Below are 18774 nucleotides of genomic sequence, written 5' to 3' on the forward strand. Positions count from 1 at the left end.
AACTACTTTTTTCAACAATTCGTCTCCTCCGCGTCACCCTGGTGCCATAAACATAAACATAAACAGCGTATGCTATTCTGTGTCAGCTGCCTCAGGCGGATACCTTTTCTGCTTGTTTACGCTTTGATTGGAACGAAAACAACGTATCCGTGTGGTGTGGCTGACACAGAATAGCATATGCTGTTTAGGTTCAGTGGATACTCTCCAAAATGGCACCAGGGTGACGCGGAGGAGACGAATTGTTGAATAAAGTCGTTATTTTTGTTTTCTTTGAGTACAAAAAGTATTCTCGTAGCTTTGTAAAATTATGGTTGAACCCCTGATGTCACATGGATTATTTTACAGATCTCCTTGCTACGTTTCTGGACCTTGATCGTGGTAATTACACTGCTGTCTATGGTAGGGTCAGAGAGAGCTCAGAAATGATCAAAAATATCTTAATTTGTGTTCCGAAGACGAGGTTTAGAACGACATGAGGGTGAGTAATTAATGACAGAATTTTCATTTTTGGGTGAACTAAGTTCAATTACAAAGTAAGCCTTTAGGTTTTAATTAGACATTGTTGATGTGATTGAACATATGACTATAAATGAGATTCGAAAGCTTTAACAGAGGGGAAAACTCAGTGAACATTTGGAATATCGCACGAGTTGTATGGACCACTTTGTTTTTAGGGACTTGTATAAATCTAACCATCCTTTGTCCGCATGAAAATGTTTCTCTTGTATTTCACTGAATAAAATGTGTGGTTGATCACGACACGAAATAGAGAAGAATTCATCTTTAAATTCTGAACTGAATGTCAATGCGTCTTTTGCAAGTTAAATTGGAAATGACAACATCGTTCCCGACTCCATCTTCCTCTCTCTCTTCTTTATTGCTGCACCTGCACTCTTTAGACAAGAGTGCTTTCAGAACTCTACAAGTGTTTCCATCCATATTGACTGACTGTTTGTGAGGAGAAAGTATCATTTTGCAAAGGTCTTCGCATTCACATATAACTCCTGTTCTGTAAAAGTGCCATAAACTGGGATAGAGCAAAGATATGCGACCCCCAGCGCTTTCCCGCTTCACGGAAGATCTCGCACAGATAAAGTTGCTGGAAGTCATTAGAGCATATGGGTTTACAGAGCTGGAGAAACGTTCCTGCCCTCAAGACGTCCAAGAGCAACAACCGTGCAGCGGGCGTTTCCCTGTCCCGCGTGAATAAATGCAGGCCTCGGCCCAGGGTTTAAAACGGTAAGCTTTGTATTACAAGGCATGCAACCACTCAACTCTGGATATTTCTTGGCAGGAGGAGACATTTGCTCTTTTATTGAGCTTGAGGTGCCCTACATGCCCTAAAATCAGTTTATTTTCAGGAATGGAAAGCCACCTGTTTCAATAAAATTGTTGTGAGCTCTTTACCTGGAATCATCTAAACTAGTGAAGTCCTGTGCTATTTGTATTTCCGGTAACACTTTATGTCTTATTTGTTAATATTAGTAAATGCAGTGGTTCCCAACCCTGGTCCTGGAGGCACCCCAACACTGCACGTTTTGCATGTCTCCTTAATCAAAACACACCTGATTCAGGTCATCAGCTCATTAGTAGAGACTCCAAGACAGACCCTGCGTTCCATTCGGAAGGGCTCATCCCTATGCCCTAATCCCTTCAAAGGGTTTACCCTCCGGAGTGAGAGCTTTGAGGGGTTGAAGGGTGTAGGGGACCAAACAACTGTTTCTTGAAGTGCCCTTCTGCGTCATCATCACGTGCCCACACTGAGGCGCCGTCATCATGCAAAGAAGGTTAACATAAACTATGAGCAATATATTGCCATGCAGCAAAAAAATTTAATAAATAAATAAAAATAAAATACAATAAATAAAAAATAAATAAATAAAATAAATTACTATAAATACATTTTAAAAATCAAATATAGCCTATATTTTAACATATATTTTAAAACATACCAAAATGGCTAAATATATATATATGCTAAAATATGTTTCAAAAGTAAATATATTTTCTACCCATGTATTTTTTTGCACATTTTTGAAAAAGCATTTAAAATATATAATATATATGACAACAGCTTTTACATTTCTTCAGTCTGCAGCATCCAGGGGGTCTTTCTCTCTCTCAAATGAGCTGAGAGCCTCTATGTAGGCAAGTAACCAGCGTCAGTATTTACCCAGCTGCATGAAAGCATGTAATGAGTGTTTGGACTACCACTCCATACATATATGCTGCTGCAAACCCCTAAACTCATGATCTCTGCCATTTATTCTCAAATATTTAATAATAATAATAAAAACTATTTTGTGCTGAATGTTTTGTTTCACCTGTGTCCTCAAATTGTATAATAATAATAATAATAAGATCTGCCACCACTACTATTTTAAAAGTGTAGCCTATTTATTTATTTAAACTATTTGCTTTCTCTGGTTTTAATTCAGAGGTTTGGTGTGATTTTCTGCTTCTTCAAGCTTAATATTTCTGGTTCTGGTTTATGCCACATAGACAGTTATAGGCTATCTGATATTTATCCACATAAATTTTGTGGATTGTTATTTTAATAGTTGTTGAGGTTGTTAAGTAATGAGCATACTTGTAGCCTATCCAAACGAATAGATTGTGTTTCCCATTTTTTTATTGCTGGATACGGTAATCAATGTTCTAACACTTCCCTCTTCACGCAGTAGATGGCAGCATTGCCGCATAAACACACAATGCTGTTTTTTGGTCGCTTGAATCCTCTGTTCAACCACATTCGTATCATCACCTTCCAACTTTTTTGCCGTCTAGGGGAGATTTGTACATTAAAAGGCTATAATATGTTAAATGTTATTTCAATTGAAACCCGCCACAGCAATACATCTATAAAATGACTTTATTACCTAATAATAATTCAATAATCACAACTGATTGTGATTGGCTCATTCTGACCAGCGCTGTGTAAAGTAACATGTACCACGTGACCGCAGAGGTTAATTTATGACTGATAATGAGTTGAAGAGAATTTTTCTCAGAATCACAAGGCATCGCAGTTCTTTTTTATTTCTAGTACAACCATTTAGGAAAGTAAAACAGAACGAGTATACACTAAGGTAGTTCCTACTATGCAGTAGATGCATTCTCATATCCCCATATGCATATGCGCCATTATGTTGTACAAAATATTAATTTTAAATATACATTGTTAGTTTTGATTTATATTTTAGTTTCATTTTAATATCAGAATAAAATGAACAGGGTGAATGTATTTCACTGCTTTGGTTTGAGGTGGATGTTGTGTGCCATGCTCACAACTTATTAGGAAATATGTGTTTCTTCGTTTTCCTTTTGAAATGTTTCCAGCAAAAAATCTTTCGATTGGTGTCTCTAGTTTTTATTTCCAGTGTCCTCAATACTAGCATCCTTCCAACTACCAACAACACCACGTTAGTCACTGACTGATTTATCCATGGTTGATACCAAGAAAGTATTGAGCAAACAGGTGAACCAAAGTGAAATAAATATCCAATGTATCTGTCACATGTATAAACAGATGATGAAGAAGATTTTATAAGGGACTTTTCTTTCCGTATTAGATGTTCGAAGTTCGATTCTGAATCAAAAGATTCATAAACCCACTCCGAAGATCCGATCTAAATCAAATGGTTTGCGATCCACCTTCTGTCCCGATGTGAATAATGATTTGCGAACCATCATTTCAGATCGGGACTCGAAAGTTTGGAGGTTCCGATCTGAATCAAAAGATTTGCAATACGCAAAGTTCTGATCGAAATCAAATGATTCGCGATCCGCCCTCCGAAGTTCCAATCTGAATCGAAAGATTCGCGATACGCGAAGTTCCAAATCAAATGAGTCATCTCATACCATTGAAGTGAATGTTAAATGTATCAGTATATATTGTAATAAATATTTGAGAACTTGTTGTTGTATCTGATTGTATTAGTCTATATATAGAGTGATAGTCAATGTAAAAATGCAAAAAGCAAATGGGAGAAGCAGATGAACACAAAACAGCACAACAACATAAAATTAAAGAGGGTAAACTTTATCATTCAACTGAACTGTGCACGTAGGCTATGTTTTAAACACTTTGGCTGCCTTATATGTTTTTACTCTAACCCATGTATTAAATGTGGTATCAGTGGTATGACCTAGCCTAGATGAGGCCGAAATTACAACACCAGTGGTTACATATACAGGTGCATCTCAATAAATTAGAATGTTGTGGAAAAGTTCATTTATTTCAGTAATTCAACTCAAATTGTGAAACTCGTGTATTGAATAAATTCAATGCACACAGACTGAAGTAGTTTAAGTCTTTGGTTCTTTTAATTGTGATGATTTTGGCTCACATTTAACAAAAACCCACCAATTCAATATCTCAACAAATTAGAATATGGTGAAATGCCAATCAGCTAATCAACTCAAAACACCTGCAAAGGTTTCCTGAGCCTTCAAAATGGTCTCTCAGTTTGGTTCACTAGGCCTAATTTAGTCTGTGCGCATTGAATTTATTTAATACACGAGTTTCACAATTTGAGTTGAATTACTGAAATAAATCAACTTTTCCACGACATTCTAATTTATTGAGATGCACCTGTATAGCCTATTTAATTGTTTGATCAACATTATTGCTAGGAACAATTTAGTAGTTGCTGGATATTGGTAGGGACATGTAGCTAACGCCCTACTAAATTCTCTCTCTCTATAGGCCTGTGTAAGTAGACAAGGATTATAACAAATTGTGGCTTTTCTTAATAACTGCAAAAATGACTGCTCGCTGAGAGCTTCATAAAACTCTGTTTAGCGATAAGAGTGAGGAAGCTCAAGCTGATTTTATACTTTGTGTTTCAAAATGACAGTGGAATGTAATTTAGATCAGTATGTGTAACAGTAAAGCGTAAAAATATTAGTGGTGGTAATGATAAACATTCAAATTCAACACCATCATGAAAAACAACTACCACCCCTCTTTCTAAGAAATGAACTCTACCTTTTTGTTTCCATTGTTATTTTGTTTTCTACACTCTAAAAAATGATGGGTTAAATACAACCCAGCGCTGGGTAAAATATGGACAAACCCAGCGATTGGGTTGTTTTGACCCAGCGGTTGGGTTACTGCCCAGAAGGTTGGGTTAAACATTTAACCCATCTGTTGGTTGAAAACAACCCAGTCGCTGGGTTTGTCCATATTTTACCCAGCGCTGGGTTGTATTTAACCCAGCCTTTTTTTTAGAAGCTTCTCACAAGCTATAATTAATTAAGTTTCATTTAAGTGTCTGAGCCAGGGTTAAGCTAAAACTATTAAAACATGTTTTTCTTAATTGAAATAAATGTAATAAAATATGGATATTAGATGGGGGAAAAAACGAAACTTATTTCAGTTAATTGCCAGGGCAACATTTATAATTTCTGTGAAGTTTAAGTTGAAGCACTAAAATTGCTAACTGGCAATAAAAAAAATAAATAAAAAAAACTGAAAACCTAAATAGTAATCATTAAAAAAAAAACACATAAAATTACTAAAACTTTAACCAAAATTAAAATAAAAACAAAGTATAAAAATAGCTCATTCAAAATATTAATAAAAACTAAAATGGTATAGCGTATATAAATAATTTTCTGATTATTTACTTTGCTAGAAAAAATCTTTTTTTATACATTATTTAAAATAATACTATAACAATATTAGACTAATAATAATAATACTTGAGTTTTTTAAACAACAAAAGTACATTTATTTTCAGCCAGATAGTTTAAAGATCAGGAATTAAGGTTTATTTCTTTAAGACCAAAAGGATATAAATTGCAGAGAAATAGGTTTAGATTATTTATATATTTATATGGTTTTGTCTTTTGAATGGCTTTCTGTAAAACCCTTCAGTTCTATTGTGCTGTTCTCATTTTGTGAATGTTGCATTTGTCTGATATGGCATCCCCATTTCATTGTCACTCTACCAGCTTAATTCAATTTCTAGGAATGTTGTGTTCCACCCTCAGCAAGAAAGCACACGCTTGGCCCATTAAATCCCACCCACTTGACAGACAACCGCACCGACCAATCATAGCGCGTTATTCAATGGGCGTGTCCACCCCGCACACAAACACCGAATCGGCATTTGCAGACGTCATGTAGATCCACTCCGACCAACCTTTAGCTTAGCCTTTCAAACTCTTCCTTTATTCAGCTAGATTTGATTTGGATCGCTCCTGAACCGGTTGTATTTAAGAAGCTGGAGGTTAATAACGCGGGACAGACAGTTGTGAAGGCTGACTGTTCATCCGACAGCTTCACAGAGTGAATTTCATGTGTTAGCTCGAGCTGAACTCCAGTAGAAACAGCAGTCATGGGCTCCAGAGCTTCATCTCTACTCAGAGAAGAGGACATTGAAGAAATCAAGAAACAAACGGGATGTGAGTAGCGGTTTTGGGTGAATTAATATGTGTCTGGGTTATATAGACATCGCTAGAGAGTTTGGACAATGATGTTACATGTAATACAGAGCTTTTTGGGAAGTATTTCATGTCCTGTGATGTGACATATGACTAAACTCCATCTAAAACAGCATTAGCTCTTTCCTGTGTAGGTATTATTGTGCTTCCAGTTTGTATGGCATCGTATTACTTGAGATAAGAGAAAATAGCTAGAAGAAAGTCTTAAAATCTTGGTGGAACTGGTGTTACAGGATCCAAGACACACTCCCTTATAGATATATAATTTTAAAAATATTATTGGTTAATAAGAAGCTCAGAACATGTTATGCTTCAGCTACCTATATAACTATATAACATCTGGTCTGTCTGTGTGTGTGTGTGTGTGTGCGTGTGTGTGTGTGTGTGTGTTGTTGTGGTGATATGAGTGGGGTGTGTATTGAGGGGCAACAGATATAGTATCTGTTATATTAGAAATACTGCTGTGCATATATATATATATATATTTAGTGCTGGGCAACGATTAATCGCGATTAATCGTATCCAAAATAAAAGTTTTTGTCTACATTATATATATATATATATACTGTGTATATTTACTATGTACTTTGGAATTGTTTGAACTGGTTGTATTGTTTTTGTTTTTGATTTTGATTTTGTTTTAACACAATAGATTAAAAATGACTGAGTTTGGCCGATGAAAATTATTGTAAAATTTAGGTTAAAATAATCAAGGCATGTTTTCCATGATAATTTTCGGACAGTGGACAGAAGGGAATGTGTCTCAGAATAGTGTCTGAGAGGGCAGAACGTATACAATATTGTATAAATCAATTGATCAGATAGATAGATAGAGGGCAATAAAGAACTATTATATTTACATGTGTAGGGCTGGGTGATATATTAAAAGATCTCTGACTTGATGATTTGTTTATCATTAATCAAAATTTTTTTAAAAAGTCCCTTGTGACATTTTTAATGTATTAAAATTGTTATTCATTGCTATGTGTTGTAATATTGGTGTTATAAAAACAGAAAATGCATAAACATTGTTCATTTATTGAAAACCAGAGAACAGGAAAACACTATATATTCTAATCTAAATTTTACAATAATTTGCATCTGTCAAACATTTTTTATTCATTTTAAACACATACTTAAAGAAGGCTTTACATGAAATAATATAGTTCCATGAAGAACCTTTAACATCCATGGAATCTTTCCACTGCACAAAAGGTTCTTTATAGTGGAAAAAGGTTCTTCAGACTATTAAAATGATCTTCACACTAATAAAAAAAAGTTTTTTTTTTTTTTTTAGAACTGTGTGCTACAAGGTTCTTTGGGAAACCCAATAATCTATAGCATCACTGTGAAACCCCCCCTTTGGGAGTTTTTCAAACATCTGGGTGAAGTTATGTCTGGATCGCTGTTTGCGTTGCACTGATGAACATAATTCGATTTTAATGACACCGTTTGCACCTGTGCATCTGCTGTTAGAGGTTTACAAAATGCTATGAGGGCCAAGCAGCAATTTCCAATCTCCGCCGTCTCAGTGCTTCGGCCTTCTGTACGGATGAACCACAGGGAGAGAAACGTCCACCCCCACAACATCTAGAAATAGACTGGGGATATGCTTTATGGGTTATATGTTAGTCTTTATTTTGCAGACCACACATACCAAGCTCAAAAGGTCTGCAGGCGGTCTAGCTGTTAATATTCATACTTTCTAATGCCAAGATTTGTATGCATGTGTTTCATGACCTTTTTTTTTTACATGTTTGTAAGCCCAGATTTTACTACATTCCTTTAAAGCCACATAAAGTGCTCTCCTTCTTGTAATTGTCTGTTTTTTTCCGCTCTCGTCCTCTGGTGTGAAAACCTACTGGGCAGAAGCCAGGATTTCACACTGCTACTCTTTATGTGGTTGTGTTTTAACTCCTGACTGAACGTCACTTTGTGACTTCCTCCATCATGTGGGATGGTTCTGTATTCGTTCATCTCATTTACTTTAAATCTGTGTTGATCAAAGACTGAATTGTTGTGGAAGATGTTCCACTGATGTGGTCAGTAATTGGCTTTACTGTGATTAAAATGGGAAACCACTTTCCATGAATACATACTGTGCCAAAGCAGCTTTTCTCTGGTGAATGGATGTTCCAGTTTACATTGATTTCTTTACAATTTTTTTTAGTTTGGCTAAATTGTGTTGAAGTGAAGGAAAAGAAACCAGTTAGTGTCCAGTATACATAAAGTATCCCAGGATGCACTTTATGAAATTGGTTGAGATAATGAACAGTGTGCAAAGCTGGAATCAAAACTCGTTTTATGAAGTATGTTCCTTTTTGTATTTATTTGGTTTGATGACTGAAAAAAAAAAACAAGTGTCCAAATAAAGTCCAGAGTATGTTTGTAATATATTAGCCTAAATAAATAAATGCTTATTTATTTAAAAAATATATTCAAAGTACAGATTTTTTTTTTTTTTTTTAAAGATATATGCAGAGTACAAATGTATTTTTAAAATATATATATTTATTTACTTCCAGGATATTTAGTACATTTTGTCCTTTCATTTATTTATTTAAAAAATAAATACAAAGTACAAATGTATTTTTTCTTTAAAAAATTTGCAAAATACAAATTTATTTAGAACAAATTATTCATTTACTTCCAGAATATTGGACACATTTTCTGATTTATTTTTATGTTTGTTTAGTTTCTTTATTTATTCATTTGCTCACTTAATGCAAAGTGCAATTTTATTTATTTGGGTTAAAAAAATATTTATAAAAAAAAATATATATATATATTGGCCTATTTATTTACTTCCAGGACATTAGGCATATTTTAATTAATTAGTTCTGTATTTTATTATTTACTTGCTTGCTTAAATCCAAAGTACACATTTATTTATACAATTAAAAGATATATGCAAAGTACACATTTGTTAATTTAGTTTTATAGAATATATAGCCTATGCAAAATACAAATTTATTCAATAAAAAAAAAATCTTTATTTACTTAAAGCTGGATGCTGGACATTTTGTCATTCTCTTTTTTTTTTTTTTTTTTTAATTAGAAATTAGAAGTATCAAGATCAGCTTGTTTCAACATTAAAGTGTCTAAATGGTTTCATAAATCCTGTCTACACTGATCTCAAGGTGATAATAATTCTTCCGTGATACAAGACGTTCACTATCTCTTGTCTAGTTTGAGAAATCTCTAGTGTGTTAGGTCATTCAGATAAGCTTTAACCAGTACTGTCCATCTGATGATCACATCTGGGACTTGAATGTTCACTGTCCTTAACCAGACCTTGTTGTGTTTGTGTGTTCCAGTCTCCCACAGTCAGATCACTCGCCTCTACAGCCGCTTTCACAGTCTCGATAAAGGAGAAAATGGAGCGCTCAGGTACGACATACGGCACTGAATTACATGAGTTGAGTAATAATGAACTTTAACAGTGTGTTGTTGCAACACCTTTGGCCCATGAGGAAGCAGGTATTACACAAGCGGCTCGGTTACGTCTGCATGCTCGCTTTTAATGAACATCCTTTGATCGTCTCAGTTTGAACGTGTTCCGGCTCTCTGGTAAACATTCACACCAGCCTCAGGCTCTGTAAGTTAATATGTTAAGGCATGGCTAGATCAGTGTTTGAGTTTTGACTGCGAGGAAAACCTTTTTTCGATTACACTGCTAAAAATATGACTTTCATTGTAAATATTCCTTGTAAAAGAGGGAGCTCAAGGACAGTTATGAAGCGTGTATTTCCTTGTGCCAAAGTTGTTTGCATAATGTCCTCTGTGTGTCCTCATAAGTGACCTGCGATTATGATCGTTGGAAGGTTGTTATAAAGAAGATGAGAAAGCAGTAGCACAGTTGTGATGGTTAAAACCTGGTGATAAATGCAGTATTAATAATGCATTTATAGCACATGTATCACACACATTGTCCACAAGTATTGCAATATGTTTTAGTGTTGTGCATTTGATATTTGAAATGGATTTGGTACCATTTCTAATTAAAGTTTAATGTGTCATCATTAGTGGTCGACCGATATTGTTTTTTTTTTTGACAGCCGATAAGCCGCTCTCAGCGCCGTCAAAATAAATGTCCCGCCTCGAACGCATTGGCCAAACAGACAAACTTATCGGCCGATGCCGATATTTGAAAAATGCCAAATATTGGCCGATATATCGGCCGACCACTAGTCATCATAGATTGAATAAACTATGGTGTGTTTTGAAGGATTAAAACAAAATATAGCCAAAAGTACTTTTTATTTTGTGAAAAGAACTGTATGCACTACAAAATTGGTGAAACTAGCAACTTTTTTCCCCCCAAAACTGTGACCAGGATTTTTGTTTTTGTAAGAAATAATGAATTTTATTCAGCAAGGGTCTATTAAATTGATCTTTTTTTTTTTTTTTAAGTTACAGAAACACATTTATAATGTTGCAAAGGTTTTCTGTTTTAAAAAAATGCTGTTATTTTTTATACTTTCTATGCATCAAAGAACCTTGAAAAAATATATTTCCATAAAAATAGCAGCACAACTGCTTTCAAGATGAATGATAAGAAAAGAAATGTTTGTTGAGCAGAAAATCAGCATATTAGAATGATTTCTGAAGGATCGTGTGACACTGAAGACTGCAGTAATTCAGCTTTTCATTACAGAAATAAATTAAATTTTACAATATATTCAAATAGATAACATCTTTTTAAAATTGTAATAATATTTCACATTAATACGATTTTTACAGTATTTTTGCTCAAATGTAGCTTTGGTGAGACTTCTTTCAAAAACCCCAAACTTTTGTATGGAAGTGTATAATATCCCAACTTTTTACTTGAAAACTAACTCTTTTGTAAAGCATGTCTGTGACGTGTCTTATGAAACTAAACTCGTTCTGTTTACCAAATATGCTGAAGTCACAAGTTGTGTTCTTGTTGTAATTGTTTGTTTTTAATTGCAACATCCTCTGTGGTTTGAAACCAGCTGAGATGATGGTTAGTTCAACAAACATCCTCAGCGATATGGTTCATATAAAAAAAAAAAATCCAACAGTGTTGATGACCTGCTGTACTTGTTGTCACCCCAAACATCCGTCAGGCTGAGATTAGAGACACAGGCTCTTGTTTGAACAAGAAATAGTCACCGAAATCAGGGTGAGGTGTGTGTGTCCTCTGAATGTCGAGGTCACTTCATGACTTTCCTTATGCACGAGAAGGTTACTCCCAGAAATAATCCATTATGAAACTGCTTTTTCATTATTGTAATGGGATTACAGTTCTAATTGAGCACTGTAATTATTACACAATATTTATTATTACTCATATCAGCCATATGAAGGCTGGTAGACATCAAAGTATTCTTTTAACAAGTCCCATTTTCACAGAATTAGGGATGGGCTTTCCTGCTTTATTACACGTTACATGATCCAATGTCAACCCAAGAGCACAGAGAGACGTGCGCAAGCTGAAAAACTCTTACTGGCTCAAAGTAAAAAGCCTGAAAACAATCAAACCATGTCAGGTGTTTCAGCAGATTTACTTTTCACTAGGGACAACTGCTTTTCATTCGAGAAGGGCAGTTTTATAAGAATAATCATTGTATTATTAAATAAGGATGGTCTCTTACGTTACTATATGCACCCGGCTTGTTTCTGTAGGCGCATCTGTGTGCAAAACCTGAAATTTATCCAAAATGCATAGTAACCCCTCCCTACCTCTCTTTTTCTCCTCCTCAGCCGAGAAGACTTCCAGAGGATTCCCGAGTTGGCCATAAATCCTCTTGGCGATCGGATAATTAATGCCTTCTTCCCAGAGGGGTGAGGAACATGTCATAAGACATATGCAACGTCAGATAGATCTTTTATTGCACCAGTATAGTACACTGTATACACACTGATTTGATTTAATGCTTTTTTCTGCTTGTACAACGAACATAGTGCACAATAAAGTGCACAAATGAAAGAAAACCGTTAAATATAAGTAAATGGAAAAGAGAAGACAAAATGGGTAATAAGAAAAGGAGAAATATGTGTCTGTATTTCACGCCAAAAGCAAAAAAATCAAATAAAAATAATAAGAAAATAATTAATAAATACATTTCTGGATTAATAAAATTTATCTCATTTTAACTTCTTTTTTTCTGCATTGTGACATTGTTTTCATGACAAATAAGTTTTAATTATGAATATATATTTACACACTACTGTTCAAAGGTTTGAGGGTTGGTAAGATTTTTTTGTATGTTTTAAGAAAGAAGAACCATGACTGCATTTTTTAAATGTAAGTACAGTAATATTGTGAAATATTACAACTTCGTGTGATGACAAAGCTGAATTTTCAGCATCATTACTCCAGTCTTCAGTGTCACAAGATACTTCAGAAATAATTATAATATGCTAATTTGCTGCTTAAGGAAAAAATCGTATTAATATCAATATTGTTGTGCCACTTATTTATTGATTTATTTAGAAATTTTGATAAAAAAAATTCTGGTTTTCTGATGAATAGAAAGTTCAAAAGAGCAGCATTTATGTGAAATAGAATTTTTTTTTGTAACATTAAAAATGTCTTTACAGTCACTTTTGATCAATTTAATGATTCCTAGCAGAATAAAAGTATTAATTTCTTTCAATAACAAAATGTACTGACTTCAAACTTTTGAACACAGTAGTGTGATTTTTTTTCAAAACAATAATGAAAATGGGGGGAAATGCGGTTCAAAGTTATGAAAATAATGTCACAATACATTATGGTTTTAAAACATAGGTTTCATTTTCCCTCTGAAAAACTATTTCAGTTTTTTTTTTTTTTTTTTTTTTTGAGAGCAAATTCTTGATCGGTTTCATAACTTTTGTCTCAATTTCTCAGAGAATGTAGTTTCCATATCAGTGCTTGTGTGAATTATTTGGCTGTAATAATGTTACTGTATGAAATCATGTTCTGTAACTTCTGCAAACTCTATCATTACTGTCTCAAAACACACAGCATGTGGGTGGTGTCACATGGGTTGTTGGTTTCTTCTTGGTTTGAGTGTTCCTGTGGCTCAAATTCCTTAAAGTATGAAGAAACCACTTTGTGGGCTTGTCAGTGAAAAACATTGTGAAGCATGAGTCTGAAGTAGGACAGCAGTTTCCATGTTTAGGCATCAGGGAGCTTGTCTGGGGCAACGTCTGGCCCTGCAGAGATTAAAACCATATCAGTCGACAACTAGTGTGGATCTTAGTAAACACGACATCAGTTTTAAAGTCTCTTTGTGTGTGTGTGTGTGTGTGTGTCTCTCTCTCTCATGTATTTCAGTGAGGATCAGGTGAACTTTCGGGGCTTCATGAGGACTCTGGCTCACTTCCGTCCTGTGGAGGATAACGAGAAAAACAAAGACCCGACTTCTGGCGAGCCGCTCAACAGCAGGACCAACAAACTCTTCTGTGAGTCCAGCTCAAACACCTCTCATATTAATGCCAAGTTTTTGTTTGTGTCCACAAAAATATTGAGCAGCACAACTGTTGTCAACATTAATATTTATAAGAAATGTTTCTTGAGCAGCGAAGTAGCATATTAGAATGATTTCTGAAGGATCATGTGGCACTGAAGACTGGAGTAATGATGCTGAAAATCCAGCTTTGCGTTACAGGAATGAATTACATTTTAAAACGTATTCTAATAGAAAATCATTTTTAACATAGTAGAAATGTTCACAGGGACCTCCATAAACATTTTTAAATGTTAAGTTTTTAAATACCATTTTAAACTGTTAAAGGGTTAGTTCATCCAAAAATGAAAATTCTGTCATTAATTACTCACCCTCGTGTTGTTCGAAACCCGTAAGACCTTCGTTCATCTTCGGAACACAATTTAAGATATTTTTGATGAAATCTGAGGGCTCTCTGACCCTCCCATAGACAGCAAGGTAACTACCACATTCAAGGTCCAGAAAAATACCAAGATGATCGACAAAGTAGTCCGTGGCAATCTGGGTCAGCGCCGGCGCCGCCACATGCTTGCGCCATGATACTGTCGTGAACGCGTGTCCACAAGTGACGCAGTAGAGACGAAAATGCGGAATAAAGTCGTTAAGTTTAAGTTTGAAAAGTCTCAAGACAATGAATGATAATGAAACTCATTTAATGCCATTTAAAAACTTAATGGCCAAAATAAAAGATGCATTAAAGTGCCCCTATTATGGGTAATGAAAGGTTCATATTTTGGTTTTGGGAGTCCCCAACAACAGGTCAAAAATCACTTTCGTTGTCTTATAATATGCATTTATTTTTACTTTACTTGCTCAACGACTCCCAAACGATTCGCTCAAAGATTCATTTTTCCAAGCCCCTCCTCTGCGTGACGCTACTCTGCGGTGATTGGTCCGATTGGTCTCATTTTCATTTCATCATGCCTGTAATGCCTGATAAAGCAGCGTTTGTGAGCGCAGTGCTGCTTTGTGTACAGCGTTGCCGGGGAAACTGCTATTTTTACAGCTCCAAAAGTGGCACCTAGTGGCAGAGAATGAATTTGCATTTTCATTCAGAACAACCTGAAAAGAGCAACAAGTGGGCGGGGCGATATGCTAATGTTTAATGTTGACATCAACATGAAACGACTTGGGATTTGTTTTAAAAACGACTCGTTTCAATGATTCAGAGTCGACTCTTTCTTTTGAGAGACAATAACTTTATACACGGTGCACTTTCAGATTTAAAACTTTGCAGAATGTTTTCATTCACTTAGAGCTGTGTTACACACTGCATGAAAGGTCATTTTCAAAAATCCATAATAGAGGCACTTTAAAAGCTTTCAAGAATGAAGCCGTCTGTCATATCATTTTACTTGAGTATCATCTAAGCATTTAAAAGCAGGCAAAATGTCATTTCCCAAAGGGAAACAAAGGGCTTGAACTGAGCCTGGTCTTAAACTTGCTCTTTTTAATGATCCTGTAAAACATGCTTTAGCTGCTCTTAATCTCTGCTCAGGAAACCTGTTCTCTGTAACAAGGCCATACAGTGTGTTCATCTAGCACAAAGTGTTGCGACTTAAAGCTTTTAATAATATTTAGTTTTTCTCGTATTTTTTCGCAGTCGCTTTTCGGTTATACGACCTTGACCGAGACGACAAGATCTCTAGAGACGAACTGCTACAGGTAAGAGAATCGTGCTTAATGTCCAACAGAAAACCGCTACACCCGTCTCTGACACGGGAGACAAAAGAACATTCTGTATCGTCTGAACAACGAGGCACTGACTCGCCTGCCCTTGCCATCTGAAACCAGCTATTCATATTCACAGAAGACGCTCTGTTAGACTGGGAAACCCAGAAGATCAGGTTTAGGGGACTTCAGAGACATATTATTTGTACTTTCCTGTCAAACATTGGAAATAGAATTAACCCATGGTATTTCAGGGATATATTATTTTTACTTTCCTGTCAAACATGGAAATGCTTGATTTTTTTTTCTACTGTTATATTTTAACCTGAATTTCTATGCTTGTACATATTACTAGATTTTTAAATAATACAAACCTATGAAAGGTTTACAAATGCAAAATGTATAAAACTTGTTTATACTGTTGTGTAATCAATGAACACAAATGTTAATGTAGCTACAAAATATTTCTGAATTATCATTGCAATGTGTAATCTTTCCACAAGCCCATGGCAATGCTTATCCTTCTATTAATTTCTGTTAGGGAATATTTATTTTAACAAATCCCTTTTTTGTTACCCTTTAAATTTATACTATATATATTTTTTATTCATTCATAGTTGGGTTTCTTTTTGTTGCTTAGTTTTTGCTGACTTTATTCCACTCTGAGGCCATTAGAATTTCACATGCCATTTTTTCCTTCACATATAAAATAATAAACAGCACTTTACTCCACTTAAACAGGTTTGTTGTTCCCAATAGTTTTTAACTGTCCCATCTTGGGGGGAAAAAAGCCTCTTTATAAAGCTTCTATACATTTTTTGATAGATTCACAAATCAAACCACACTGAAATAAAGTTAAGATGAGTATAAAATGCTAATTGATAAAGAGATATTGTTTAAAATAAACTTAAGCCACTCATTTTTGGGGGTTGAAATTCTAGGAAGGATATGCAGTGTGACTGATAAAATATAAATAATTGTATCTAGCATACTTGTATTACTTTACTATTACTGGGTGGGTCAACACTGAATAATTATTCAGAATTCTAACATTATAAAATCCAGTATGAACCTTTTTTGCAGGTTTGTTTCAGTAGATGGTCTTTTTGAACCTCAGGAGTCTTGTGAAATAAGTCATTTGGAAAAGTGCGTGCATAGGGAATTGCAGTCTGCTGTTGAGCCACTTGATGGCACCAGATAATAATGTAAAAAAATATAAATAAAACAGACTTAAACTTGGTGTTTTCCAGGTTTTGAGAATGATGGTGGGCGTGAATATTTCTGATGAGCAACTTGGAAGCATTGCAGACAGAACCATCCAGGAAGCTGACACTAATGGAGACATGTGTATCTCCTTCAGTGAGTTCACCAAGGTAATGCCAGGAAAAGCAAGTAGGTGTGTTCTACTTCAGGGAATAGTCCACACAAAAATAAAAATTAGCTGAAAGTTTACTCGCCCTCAGGTCATCCAAGATGAACATGAGTTCATTTTTTCATCGGAACTGAACTGGAGAAATTTAGCATTACATCATTTCCTCACCAGTAAATCCTCGGCAGTGAATGGGTGCCGTCAGAATGAGAGTCCAAACAGCTGATAAAAACACCAAAGTAATCCACACCACTCCAGTCCATCAATTAACATCTTGTGAAGTGTGAAGCCACGTGTTTGTGAGAAACAAATCCATTGTAAAGGCGCTTTAACTTAAAACCGTTGTACTCTCATATCAAAATCCACCAAAATATGTGGTGCTTGATCTGAACATATTTCTTTCCTGATCCAGACGAGATTAGAATGCAATATTATGGATTGAGGATTCATTTTCAACTGGAAGCAACAGAAGTTAAAAACGTCTTGATGATGGATTTGATCATTTTTTGACATTAATTGATGGGCTGGAGTGGTGTGGATTACTTGTGGATACTTGTGATGTTTTTATGAGCTGTGTGGACTTTCATTCTGACGGCACCCATTCACTGCAGAGGATCCATTGGTGTGCAAGTGATGTAATGCTAAATTGTTCCCTTTTGCCTCAGGAAAGCAACAATGATATGAAAGTGATTAAAAGTTTTTGGGTGATTTGTTTATTTTCAAACACCCTTTTTCGTTCCTCAGGTATTGGAAAAAGTGGATGTCGAACAGAAGATGAGCATCCGCTTCCTTCACTGAAAACCAAATGTGTTCTGAACTCTGATTGGAGACCATCAGTGTCAATAGAAATAAGACACGCCCCCTGATTCTTCTCTCTGTGGGCTGATTCATCCTTTTTAAACATGATCATGTTCTCATCATGTTGCGTTTGTTTCAATCATCTATCACTCTTGAGTTGCTGTTGCACTAGAAGGCCAGATCCAGTGCCTTATCTATTCTCAAAAGTCACAGCGGCTTTTATCTTGTAAAATTCTATTTATTCCGGCTGTGAAAGCAGCTGATTAAAACTTTCCAAATGGCGAAGCTGTCACTGATATTGATACTGGTGGATGCTTGTTGTCATGCCCATTTCGTCACCAACTTAAAGGCCAAATCTTCCGAGAAACTTTCCTTCTCACCCATAAAAATTATATTTCGCTCCACAAAAATACCTCATTGTAAGGGTGGATAAGGGTTTTTTCTTTCTCGTAATTTATAATGATCTTAAGTCAACACGGAGTTATTCTACACTCCCATTTCATTTTTAAATTACATATGCATAGTCAAGTCTTTTTAAAGGTGAAGCGTGTCATTTTCTGTGTCACTGCGGTACCAAACGAAACTAAGATCTGTTTAAGCATCCAAATTTGACATGACAACATTACCCGAAATGCTAACCCTGAGTATTAAACAGTGCGAGATGTGATGCACACCAAAGTTTGTGGAATGAAATTGTGCACTGTTAATCTCCTCTTATCTTAAAATAGTTTGCCTGGCAGACGATAATAGTTGAAAAAATCTGTTAGACCTTACATTTGAAAGATGGACTCAAGATATAGAGGGACCAGAATATAATGTGCTGCATGGACTCCTTTAATTTTGACTCGTAAACAAACATATAGAACTATGGAAGCCCATAAAGGTAAATGCAACTTTTTATCTCACAATAAAAAATTTTTTTTCAGAATTGTGAGGTACCAACTCATAATTGCTAGATATACCCCCGGTTTCACAGACAAGGCTTAAGCCTAATCCTAGACTAAAATGTAAGTCTGAGCTGTT

At 35.3% G+C, this 18774-nt stretch overlaps 1 protein-coding gene across 1 annotated transcript; it reads left to right on the plus strand.

Moving 5' to 3' along the window:
- Nucleotides 1-6097: 6097 nt before the first annotated feature.
- LOC107724623 (calcineurin B homologous protein 1-like) lies at nt 6098-18774 on the plus strand. The gene is made up of 7 exons (XM_016533614.1): nt 6098-6411; nt 9768-9840; nt 12181-12261; nt 13742-13869; nt 15517-15578; nt 16835-16957; nt 17698-18774. The coding sequence occupies exons 1-7, from the start codon at nt 6345-6347 to the stop codon at nt 17749-17751; spliced, it is 588 nt and encodes a 195-aa protein (XP_016389100.1). The 5' UTR covers nt 6098-6344; the 3' UTR covers nt 17752-18774.

This window comes from Sinocyclocheilus rhinocerous, unplaced genomic scaffold (assembly GCF_001515625.1).
Source record: "Sinocyclocheilus rhinocerous isolate Xijiao unplaced genomic scaffold, SAMN03320098_v1.1 scaffold304, whole genome shotgun sequence".
NCBI lineage: Eukaryota > Metazoa > Chordata > Actinopteri > Cypriniformes > Cyprinidae > Sinocyclocheilus > Sinocyclocheilus rhinocerous.

Coding starts and splice junctions, on each gene's coding strand:
- LOC107724623 (XM_016533614.1), top strand. CDS start 6,345: ATGGGCTCCAGAGCTTCATCTCTACTCAGAGAAGAGGACATTGAAGAA. Junction 6,412..9,767: donor AATCAAGAAACAAACGGGAT/GTGAGTAGCGGT, acceptor TGTGTGTTCCAG/TCTCCCACAGTCAGATCACT. Junction 13,870..15,516: donor CAGGACCAACAAACTCTTCT/GTGAGTCCAGCT, acceptor ATTTTTTCGCAG/TCGCTTTTCGGTTATACGAC.